At 35.2% G+C, this 12,582-nt stretch overlaps 1 protein-coding gene across 1 annotated transcript in view; it reads left to right on the top strand.

Annotated features, from left to right (window-relative positions):
• The first annotated feature begins 9,260 nt into the window (after positions 1-9,260).
• The window catches only part of LOC149550643 (serine/threonine-protein phosphatase 4 regulatory subunit-like protein), a 73,732-nt gene continuing 70,410 nt past the window's right edge, over positions 9,261-12,582 (top strand). The window contains exon 1 of the mRNA XM_089793631.1: positions 9,261-9,440. Coding sequence (XP_089649757.1) covers positions 9,385-9,440 — 56 coding nt within the window. The 5' untranslated portion in view covers positions 9,261-9,384. The remainder of the gene's footprint in view (positions 9,441-12,582) is intronic.

The following is a 12,582-nucleotide window of genomic DNA, read 5'->3' on the forward strand; positions in this document are numbered from 1 at the left end:
GGCAAATTGGTAGCTTTGTGAGCTCTCAATTTGGCATTATAAGGGTATGGTTGATGGCTTTGGTTCTCAAAATAGCATGGTAACTTTAGCTCAAAGATTGTTGATGAAATGGCTTGGGATGGGATTCAATTTATAGGCTAAGGGGTAGAGGGATGGAGGGCTTAGATGCAAGGATGGATGAAGGCTTAAGGAGGGCTAAGATGCACTCAAAGGGGAGCACATGGATTGTGCTTGTTTAGCACCAATGGGAAGGTGACACTTGTCACAAGGAGGATGAGTGTGAGAGGGTAGGGTTAAGGGTTGGTTAAAGTCATGATGAGTGGGGTTGAGTATGTAAGAGGGATGTAAGAGGAATGAGTGTGGAAGAGGGAAGAGTGTGGAAGATGGGTGTAAGAGTCATGAGTGGGCTTGTAAGAGTCTTTATGTTTTGTAAGAGCACTCATGACTTAGTGGTTGGGTTTTTTTTTTGAGGGGAGACTTTGGTTGGATTAGGAAAGTCTTAAACTTGTTTAAGGAATGTGACAACATTAGGGGGTGGATTAGGCTTGGGTTTAGGATTAGATTAGGGATGTTAGAGATGTGCAAGTGGATGGCATTAATGAGGGTGGGTGAGTTAGTGGCTAAGCTTGGTTAGCATGGGTGGATGGGGTGGATTAGGCTAAATGGAGGATTAGAGATAGGTTAGGGTTTTTTGAATTTGAGGATTTCATTTATCAAATAGATTTATTTAATAAATGGGGATTTTTGGAATTAGATAGAAGAATAGGATTTAATTGATAAATAGTAGATTATTTGATTTATCAATTAGGGACTATAGATGATTAATTAATTAATCAACTAGGGGATGACAAAGGATTAATTAAATAGAAATTTAATTAATAATGCCTTTTTAGATAACTAAATAGGATTACTAAAATAGTGTAATCAAATTTAGGTGTCTACACTTACCACTCATTGGATCTAGGTGATGCTCACAAAGGTGAAGCACTGAGACTTCCCAGGAGGTCACTCATCCCAATATTACTCCAACTTGAGTATGCTTAACTATGAAGTTTCCTCCATGGTTAATTCCACTCTGCTTACAACCCCATTTGCAAAACCTTCACCAAGTGCCATTCCTTGTGAACCATTTATTAGAAGGCCCCTTAAGTTCATCAATTGATAAGTAGGAGACAATTTCCACAACAAGTCAAATTGTGATATTGCTATTAGGACTTAATTGTGTAGTATTTTGAGTCAAACTCATTGAACCATATTTCATGAGTAGTGATTCAACACAAATCCATCTCTCATTAGAATAAGTGGAACACTTAGCACTCATTGGATCTAGGTGATGCTCACAGAGGTGAAGCATTGAGACTTCTCGAGAGGTCAACCATCTTAGTATTACTCCAACTTGAGTGTGCTTAACTACGAAGTTTCCTCTGTGGTTAAAACTAATATGTTTGCAACCCCGTTTGCAAAACCTTTCGTCAATTGATGAGTAGGAGATAATTTCCACAACAAGTCAAATTGTGATATTGCTATCATGATTAACTATGTAGTATTTTGAATCAAACTCATTGACCCATATTTCATGAGTAGTGATTCAACATATATCCATATCTCATGAGAATAAATGGAACACTTAGAACTCATTGGATCTAGGTGGTGCTCACAAAGGTGAAGCATTAGGACTTCTCGAGAGGTCACCCATCCCAATACTATTCCAATTTGAGCATGCTTAACTGCGTGGTTTCCTCCATGGTTAAACCCACTCTGCTTGAAATCCCATTTGCAAAACCTTCACCAAGTGTTGTGCCTTATAAACTATTTATTAGAAAGCCCCTTGAGCTCATCAATTGATAAGTAGGTGATAATTTCCATACCAAGTCAAATTGTGATATTGCTATCAGGATTTAACTGTGTAATATTTTCTTTCAAACTAATTGACCCATATTTCATGAGTAATGTTTCAACACGAATCCATATCTCATGAGAATAAATGGAACACTACACAGTTAATGAGTTGGACCCAAGATACTACACAATTAAATCCTAATAGGAATATCACAATTTAACTTGATGTGGAAACTATCTCCTATCTATCAATTGACGAGCTTAGGGGGATTTACAATAAATGGTTCATAAGGCACAACACTTGGCGAAGGTTTTTTAAATGGGGTTACAAGCAGAGTGGGTTTGACCATGGAGGAAACTCCATAGGTAAACACACTCAAGCTGGAGTAGTGTTGGGATGGGTGACCTCCCAAGAAGTCCTGATGCTTCACCTCTGTAAGAATCACTTAAATCCAATGAGTGCTAAGTGTTCCATTTATTATTATGAGAGATGAATTCACATTGAATCACTACTCATGAAATATGGGTCAATGAGTTTTACTTAAAATACTACACTATTAAATCCTAATAGCAATATCACAATTTGACTTCCTGTGTAAATTATCTCCTACTTATCAATTGACGAGCTTAAGGGTCTTTCTAATAAATGGTTCATAAGGCACAACACTTGGTGAAGGTTTTGCAAATGGGGTTGCAAGAAGAGTGGGTTTAACCATGGAGGAAGCTCCATAGTTAAGTGCGCTCAAGTTGGAGTAGTACTAGAATGGGCGACCTCCTGGGAAGTCTCAATGCTTTACCTCTTTGAGCATCACCTAGATCTAATGAGTGCTAAGTGTTCAATTTATTCTCATGAGAGATGGATTCGTGTTGAATCACTAATCATGAAATATGGGTTCGATGGCCTGATTTTCAACCCAATTTGTTTTTTTTTTTTTTGTCTTATCCTTTGAAAATTAGGAAAATTTTGTGTTTCAGTTGCTTAGGGTTTCTAAAAATGTGTTTTCCTCATGAAAAAACCCTCAGGCAATGGTCATGTCTTATGTTTCATTGATTTATCCATAAATTGACTTGCAACTATAAATAGGGATATGTGAAAAACTTTGGTTATACATTATTTTATTTTATATCCCTAAGTCCTTTGATCATTTGTCATATTATTTTCCATGCCTCTAAAGTTCTTTTAAGTTACGCTGTTGCGAAAATGTTTCAATCGCAACATCTCTCCTTTGTGATCACTAACTATTTTGAAGGATGCGAGAATGTGAAGCAATCATGATAACGGTTGTTGTTGGTTAAAAAACATTGAAGACATTTCAAGTTGCGAAGTAACGATAAAGAGCTAGAACAACAAAAGTTGAAGTCATTGCAGCTTCGCAAGAGGTTAAATCTAACTTAAGACAAAGTAGTGAAGTGGTGAAAGTTAATAGATCACAGTTTCACACGGTCAAGCCATGAGCAAAGATTTTGAGGTGTGAAATTGCGAAGAGCATTTGATAGTTAAAAGAAGTAGTTATCGCAACATTGCAAGTGAAAGAAATGTTAAGTCTTGGACTGCGACAAAGATGCAAAGTAGTAAGTGTGATGGTAATCGCTAGATCATAGTGGTTTGTAAATTGAAGTGGTGAACAATTGCAAGGAAGCGATAAAGGTAAAAATGAAGAAATTGATGTTTTGCATGCCCATGTGGTCAACAAAGAAATAATGTTACGAAGTGGCGAATAAAAGGAAGCACAACATCACAAGCTTTGCCTAGTAGTTAGGAAAAAGGGTAGTAAAGCCGCAAAATAGTTAAGATAGCCTTTCATGCATGGTCACAACTAGAGATGAAGAAAGATGGAAAATTGTGGCGAAGCAACAACAAAGAAGGGATCACAACTTCACAACCTCTAGTTTTAAAAGCATAACACAGTTTTAAATGACCATGTCTAAGCTGGAAAAAGGGGATATGAGTTGGAATTATGAATGGTGAAAAAGTGAAGATTTTGTTAGCTTTTCAAGGATTGATAGGTTTTAAAGTGTGTTAACTTTAAATGCCATTAATGCCACACTCCCTTTGCAGAAACAAATAAATTCCAAGAAGAATAGTGATTTCATTACGAGTTGCACAAGTGTTTGAGAATTTAGAACATAGTTTGAATTGCAAAATGATTTTGAGTGAACTTATAGCATACAATAGTCATAATTGTTCAGATAATCCTGTAAGAATGGCACAAAAAGAAGGTGAATTGATTGCACAGGCCCAAATTGAAGAATCTACCTCAAAAACAAAAAGCCCTAGTTCATTTGTAAAGGAATATATGTACATTCTACCTGGTTCTACCAACACATAGTCTATAAATGACCATGCTTTCAAAGACCCGTATGTATTTTCTAGAGATGCAGAGGTTCCTGATAGGAACATATATGAGTTGTTTTAGTTCTTCTACAAGAACAAAATGGAGAAGGTCCCAATTTCTAACCCTTGGACTAGGAATTTGAGCAAGTTAATTATGGCAGAGGTCTTTATGGATGTTGACCTAGTAGCACTAATAAAATGTTACAATCCAGTGAGCAAGTCATTTCATAGGAAAGATAGGAGCATCTTCTTGGCATTGGATAAGGAGACATTTACAGAAGCATTCAATTTGGGAGGTCCAATGTCATTTCCTATTGACATGGACAAGTTAAAAGAAAAATTTAAGGAAAGGAAAGGGGGAAATTCTAAAGAAGGAGGTGGAAGACCTCATGCCTCTCAAATTCTTTTAGAGGTATATGCAAAACACTATTTTTGGTCTAAACAAAGTCCTAGGTTCAAATGGAACCATGAATGCTCTCAGTGCACATTATGTCATGGCTTTGAATATCTAGGACCCAAACACAAATGTTGGGTATGATTTTGTGACCTATATCATCAACAAAACTCATGATGAAATTGTTGTTGTATGGAATGGACAAATGGAGAACTTTAGGTTCCATCATTACTCCTTAATCATGCATTTGATCTTGTTTAGAAATGTAGATTTCTTTGATCAGAGCTTTTTCTAATGTACAAAAGAATGGGGAGAGAGACTACCTGTGCAAAGATGGACAAGGTTATGGAAAAGATTCTACCCATACTATAATGTTATTTCTTTTTATAATGACTTTGTGCACCCTATATTAAGAATGATATGACTTGTTAATGAGAGGGTACCTAGAAGTGTTAGGAAGGTTGCTAAGCCAAATATGTTTTTTGATGTTGGGAAACAATTGGGGCATGATTGGGGAAGTGTTTTTCTATTTGAAGAATATACTATCATCAAAATTTATGGATGTCCTCAACCACCTCAATTTTTGCCAAAGTATGTCCCAGAGAGACTAGGGTTTGTAGAAGTCTTTTGGCAACTGATCTCATTAAATAGAGGTACCAAGGTAAACCTGTAAAAAAGGGAATATTTTTGTGTAGATGTACCAAGGTAGGAGAATTTGATATAGGGAAGAATGCTATAGAGGAAACTAATGCTTTCCTAAGGAGTTTTAAATTGCCAACTAGGCCTGCAAGAACATATGACCCTTGCAATGTAGTCAGGAATGTTTTAAAGCAAATAAGAGGATATACTTTACCTCCAACAAAATGTTTATGGGAGGAGGATGTCATTGCTAACCGATTAGAAAATAATGTATGTAGAGAAATAATGATCAAGTATATGATTGTTTTAAGTTTTGAGCTGGAGATGAAAAAGGTAGATCCATCCTTTAAGGGATTCTATCTTGAAGAAGACTACTGGTCAAGGTTGAACAAGTGTGTTTAAAATTTTGATGAGATATCAGCACAAGTTCCTGAAGAGATAAGAAGGAAGGTTGATCCTAAATCTTCTGATGAAGACATTGTTGTAGAAGTGAGTAATGAAGAAGAGGATCAACCCGAAAGTTTAGAATGGGCTCAACAGAGGAGCAAGAAACAAAAAATGGTGGAAATCCCACAAAAGGCCCAACAGAAATCCTTACAGATCTTGCCAAGGGCCAGCTAATATTTTGCAAAAGGAAGTAATTAGTTTATTTGCATGCCACTGAGGATGAGCAGAGGGCTAAAAAATTGCAGATATAGGCTCAAATGATTGATGATAGAATCATTGAGGCAAATGAATTTATAAGTGATGAAAATTTCATCAAAATTGAAGAATTTAAAAGCTTCTTATTCAATGTGAAACAAAATGAGTTGTCTCTCCAGATGAAACCAAGTGACTATGATGAGGTAGTTGCTGAACTAGTAAAAAAGCTACAAGAGTATGATCCTGCTAGTGACCCCCTCACTGTGGAAGAAGCCAACGAGCTAATAAAGAAGAGTGGAATGATCTTATTCCTAGGACGGGACATTAGTTCTTCCTTTTTGTTGGATTAGATGAGGAGGTAGGACAATACAATCTCATTTGAAGATGACAACTAGTTGGGGGAGTTGAGAGGGTCTAGGTATAACATTGATGCCCAAACCATGAACAATATGGAGTTTAGCTCCAGAACATGAAAAGCCCACTCTCATGGAGATTAAAGAGTCCCCTTGGGGGAATGCCATATTTTGGAATGTGCACTTTACTTCTAGCAGCCAAATTTATGGAATGCAAACTTTAGTGGTATTTGTTGGGAAAGAACGAGATTGATGTTTTAGAGGAGCAGCTAGAAAGAGCCCATGAGAGGTATGTCAAGACTAGGAAGCAATATGAGGAGGAAATGAAAAAGACTTATGTCTTGGAACAGAAAACCCTCAAATTAGAAAATGAGATAGTAGCATTGAAAAATACTGTTAGATCTACTATACATATTAAAGACAAGGGCACACAAACGGAAGGATATGCACGTAAAACAGAGGATGTCACATGCCAGGCTATGGTAGTTGATGAAGAAGAATTGGAGTCTAGAAAAGGAGATTGAAATTATAACTATCAAGAACTTGCTGACTTACAAGATAAATGCATTGAAACTTGTTTCGCAGAATGCACATAACAATTATCTTATTTTGCAGGGGGTAGAGTGCAAATGTTTTGAGGAAATTGCTTTGTTGTCTCCTTTATTCACTACATGGTGCCCTTACACCTAGTTCTTTGATAATCTTGTACCTATGTTAACACAGAAGGAGGACTTACCAAAGGTAATGATTATCACTGTAAAAAAATTATTAATAAGGTAAAATATTTAAATGGTTTCTTTGTGGGCAAGTCACGATTGATCTAGAATAAAATGAAAGCCATTGCCACAAGAACACCTAGTTTTGTGCTCACTATTTTGGATAATGATGGAGGAGTTAACGATTGGATGGAATGGTCATCTTTTTTTGACAACATTTTGAATCATTCTAGATTTTTTGCATACTGCAATTGTAAGGCAAATGTTGTGGTAGTGTATGATTTAGTACATATGCTATATAAGTTAGAAACAAAGATGGGAAAGATAAGTGCAGAGGTTAAAGCCATAACTAATGCTAAGTGGAATAAGTGCCTTGAAGAATTAAATGGCATTAAGGATGCCACTTGGCCTGATGTGGACACAGACATAGCCATTTAGGAGGTCATAGCAGAAATGAAGGCTTTACCATTAGGGAAAAGCGATTAGGCAGTTTAGAGATGCAGTTAAAGGCAGAAGGGACAAAAGGATAAAGAAAACGCAAGGAAAGCAATAGGTTATCAGAGTACAAACAAATTCAAGTTAAAGAACCCTAAAGAAAGTGCCACTCACCAATTTTGCAATTGCATCCCCAATTTTGATCAAGTACAAAGAATGTTTGAAAAGTAACAATATAAAATATCTCTGTATTTGCTTTCCAACAGAGTTTTGACATGTGTCCTCCCATCCAAAGCTTGTTGCAATCCTTCCTATAAAAGGATTTCCAAGATGTGGAGTGAGGGTTTGAGTCTTGTAAAATTTTAGTGCTTATACTATTTATAATCAGTCCAGTTTTTGTGTCAATTGTATGATGTATTCAATTTTGCAAATCTAAGAATACAATGAATCTTGAATGGCAATTTTTGTCATGTCTTGAGTTATATTTTGAGTTTTATACCAACAATGTATTGTTTTCAAGGAGAATTAATATAAAGGAAAGTTTTGCATATCCGCGTCTTTGATTTTTGTCTCCATTTTCATGTATCTATTATTTTGAGATTGAAATAAGCAAAGTTCTTTCAATTTAATGCAACTTGGATGAGTTGTATGTCCTTTCATTGATTGCTTTTAATTCATGGAGTTAAGTAAATGCTTTCATGAATTGATAGGGTTTCTAGGTATATGGGAGGGATATCATATGAATGAAATTCAAGGTTAAAATTGATAAGTTTAATTGCAAGCCAATTAAATAGGTCTAGGGTTACTAGTTTGACTTTGTATAATAATGGATAAGGCACTAGTCATTAATTCAGATGCAAATTGATGCAGTCATGTGGTTGCGCAATACACATATAAATCAAAATCAATTTTCCATTTCTGTAATGAAGAACTAAATTGTTGGTCATTCCCTTGTTGTAATAGCTTCATTGGAGTTTATAGTTAATTGCTATAACACATGAGTTGATTATAATATGAAGAAGATTATTGATTTTTTATCTGCTATAAGGGAGAGATCTAAAGAGAAGAATATTACTAAGCAAATATTTGAAGAAAAAATCATAGAAGAAACCCATCTAAATCCATATGTGCACCCTTTAGAAAGCCCTTGTATGTGCTTTATTCAAGTTGGTCCACATCTGAGATAATTTCTGTTGAATATGAGATCTAACTAGTCTGTAGGCTTTTATTTATCTTTTGCATCCTGGTACAGGGTTTTTAGCAACCTGTAGTTTCAAAACACCAAATAGGGTCAATGAGTTTGATTCAAAATACTACACAATCAAATCCTGATAGCAATATCACAATTTAACTTAGTGTGGAAATTATCTCCTACTTATCATGTGACAAATGGTACAATCATGAATAAAAATATTAGATTTGGAATTGCCAACTCAACAATCTAATAGCCCATTAAAATTTGGTGACCTACTTAACTCCCCAAATTTGGATGGGCAGTTCTGTAATATGCGAGTAATAGAGACGGAGCAACACTTTGTTAAGGATTCCCTGGCATACAGTGACATCAGTTTTGGTTATACAGAGATATTACAGAACAAGGACTTCAACTACTTATTCGAGGAAGATCAAGTGAAGAGAACAACGCTTTGATTATCAAACTTCAAAGAAGGAGAGACAAGTTAACCAAAACTTTGCAGCTAGATTAGTTCCGCCCCTGTGTGGGGGTGATTGTGTGGGTCCCATAGGCTACTTTAGCCTCATGGACATCATTAAAATCTATCATGTTCCATAGGGTACTTTAGCGTCGTGGACATCATTAAAATCTATCATATCCCATACCAGCAGGAGAAAGGAATACTAGGTTCAACCCTTTGTCTTCTTTGGAGAGGAGTGCTCGTATTACAATTGTCCCAATCGAAAGACGATCACGACGCAAACGCTTTCATGCCGGAGGAGTTCCTTTGTATTTTGAAAGAAAGGGAGTGCTATTTTTGAAAATCCTGTAATTTTTATACAAATCTTAAAATCAAAATGCAGCTTCCGCGGGAAGAATTGCCGGGCGTAGAAGCCCTCGCTTCTTTTTGCAGGTATTTGATAACTTTTATTTTTCCAAAACCCTCGCATTACATGTAAATGATTCAGTCTAGTTTGAGCGCTAATTAGATAGAATGCAATCATTTGTATTTAATTCCATGCGCCAGGCATTATGTTTTATTTACAGCGGGAAACATTCTAGCTGTATTTTTTTTTAGCTGTAAACTACTAACGTTCCGGCGACAAGTTGCGGATCTTCATGTAGCTTTCATTGTATTCATTTATTAAAACAGAAACGGAGAAAACACAAGAATTCGAAAATAAAAATATTTCGAAATTTCGTTGAAGGTTAAAGTGGAGCTATAACTTTAATGAAGGTTAAGGTTCAAAATTTGCTGGAACGGTTTTCCTCTTAATATTGTTGGATTGTAAAGTTCGGGATTGTTAAGAGAGATGTTTGAGCTTAGGTCGACTCTGTGTCGTTAGTTTCAAGTTGTTTTGATTTAATTTTCGAAGGGAGTGCTGTGAGTTTAGGATTGTACTGGGGCCGTCAGTCTTCCGTTGTCTCAATTTAAATTTCAAAGAGAGCTTCATAAACTTAAAATTATACCGGGGCCATCAGGCATCAGGTATTTTAATTGCAAGAGGATGCTGTAAGGGCAGGATGTAGATGCGAGTAGTGTCTCAGTAGACCACTAGGAAATTCATTGAAATTATTGCAAAGGAAATTTACAAATTGTAATAGAAAGTTCATTAGATTTAATTTGTGTAATGGGACAATTTTTTTTGGATAGGTAATGGGCCAAAGCCTAGATTAATTAATATTAGTTGTTGTAATTAATTATCATTATGTGTTTTGTATTAAGCTCGAAAATCCAAGACCTCCCACATGAGAGGCTCACAAGTTACCATTGTGTTGTAGGCTCTTGCCTGTGTAGTGGGACTAATTATGAACTGTTGATCTATAAATTTTTTAACAAATTACAGAACAAATAATTGTACATTAAAATATTTCAGTGGACAAGAATTTAATGGGCTTAGACTTTATAATACTAATAACATGCTGATAAAAAATTTAAATTACTAATAAAATAATTGAATGTTGTGACTTCTTAAGAAATAAATTATAACCTTATTTTAGATTGAAGTATGGAGTTAGAAGTCGGCTGTAAGGAGCTGTAAAGTAATTGCTAGAGCAAATAGTTTATTTTCTTTTGGATCGGTAAACGGTCGAAGCCTAGATTCATTATTGTTATTTGTTGTAATTAATTAATTTTTTACGTGTTTAAGCGAATTCGAACCCAAGACCTCCCACATGAGAGGCTCACAAGTTACCATTGTGTTGTAGGTTCTTACCTAACTAGAGCAAATAATTGACTGTTAAAGCATCTTATCAAAAAGAAAATAGCTGATAAACCCATATCAAAGGCAAGTAATTAATGTGCAGGTTAAAAAAACAAACTACTAAATGAAGTCACAATTTAATTTGATGTTACTAGCCACTATGCACCAATTACAGTAATTAACAAGGACATATCCTAGCAAATACATATAAACTTCTTTTTCTCAGGTTTGAGCGTGTGGTACTAGTCGGATGATGGACACCCCTAAAACAAGGCAGTAGAGAATACTAAAATATATCAGAGTCATGGTATCTCAGGCGAGAAAATAAACTTCATAGCCTATAAGGTTAGAAGCAATCATAGTGTCAGTAGCTGGCTGGTAGCCCTCTCAAATTAATCTTAAAATCATTTGATTGATTATTTACTGTTTGGGATCTGAGCTAAATGAAAAACCATTGTCAAATTAGATTGCGTCGGTAACTTTTATAAAATAAAATAATCACAAGGGCATGTGATTAGTATTGTAGCAAATAAATAGGAACTTAGTGAGCTAAACTGTGTAAGTTTAGCAGCCAATTGTAACTATATGCACTCCCTGTATGGCCCAAGGGCTGATACTTATTAGCATGCTCATCAGGCCTCCTTGTTCAGGTTAACGTCAAAGGAGAAAATGAGATTCATAAAGTTACAAAGCTTCTCACTCCCGAAATGCCATAGGAAATTGACATAAGAAACAACTAGTTTTAAAACAATAAATTATTTGATGTTGAATCATACAACTCAGTAAGAAAAATCTTGTGCAAGTCACTTGAATCACTCTTACAAGACTTTGTAAAATGGTTCAAAGTTCAAACTTTAATAATCAGGAAAAATTACGGCTAATAGAAAATTTCATAAAAATAAGAATTTCTAGAGCATATTGACTCAAAAACATTAAAGATAAACATTAAAAGATGTAATGGATAAGCTACCTTCATTGTAACAGAATTGTCAGTGTGAAAGTATAAATTCTATAGTCTATATTGGATCTTGCAATCACTAATCTTGAGTGTCCACATTTTTTTGATAGATTATAATTCCAGTAAACCCTTTCCATCTTAGGTAATGTTTTGCAAGAGAATAAAATATGCTGTGATGAAGTGGCCATTCTCAAAAGACAGTCCTTATGAATCAAATTTATGTCTGTGATTAATTGTTTGATCAATGTTTTTGTTACTTTCAATGGTAATTTTTTGCAAGGAGCATACTTTTTAATAAACTTTATTGGTGTTTCTCCCAATTTTGAACTTGGCTCGGTTGTGAAAATATTCCCAAACTCTAATGATGGACATAAAAAGTTATTGAATCATTTATTATTCTGGAATCCAAAGTTGTTGACACATTCTTATCAAAAGCTGATTATTATTCATTGGTAATTTAGAAATGCTGGGCAAGATCACTAAAAACCCAATGCAAGAATCGGTTGTTAGAAGCTTATCACTGTTTTGTATAAGCTGGTTAAGCTCATTAAAAGTCCAAAGAGGTGGTATTGTTAAGTTCCACCATTACTGCTACGTTCACTTCATTCACAATCACCTGTAAGTTGGTTAACTGTGCAAAATGTGAAAATAAGACAATACATTTGCAAAAAATTAGTTATTATACTTCATTTGTTGGAGATTTGTAAAAGCTAGCCGAGTACTGTAAAAAGCCGATGGAATGGGAACATTGTGTTATATCATTAAGTTACTACACTTTATTAAGATGCCGATGTTATTGATATTTTCACATCAGTCGGCAATTGCCATGAGTGTTACAACTCATCCAAAATACTGATGCAGATTTGGTATCCAACTCCAAATGCATATTTAGG

Source organism: Cupressus sempervirens, chromosome 7, assembly GCF_028749045.1.
Source record: "Cupressus sempervirens isolate cs-2001-9-10 chromosome 7, ASM2874904v1, whole genome shotgun sequence".
Classification (NCBI taxonomy): Eukaryota; Viridiplantae; Streptophyta; class Pinopsida; order Cupressales; family Cupressaceae; genus Cupressus; species Cupressus sempervirens.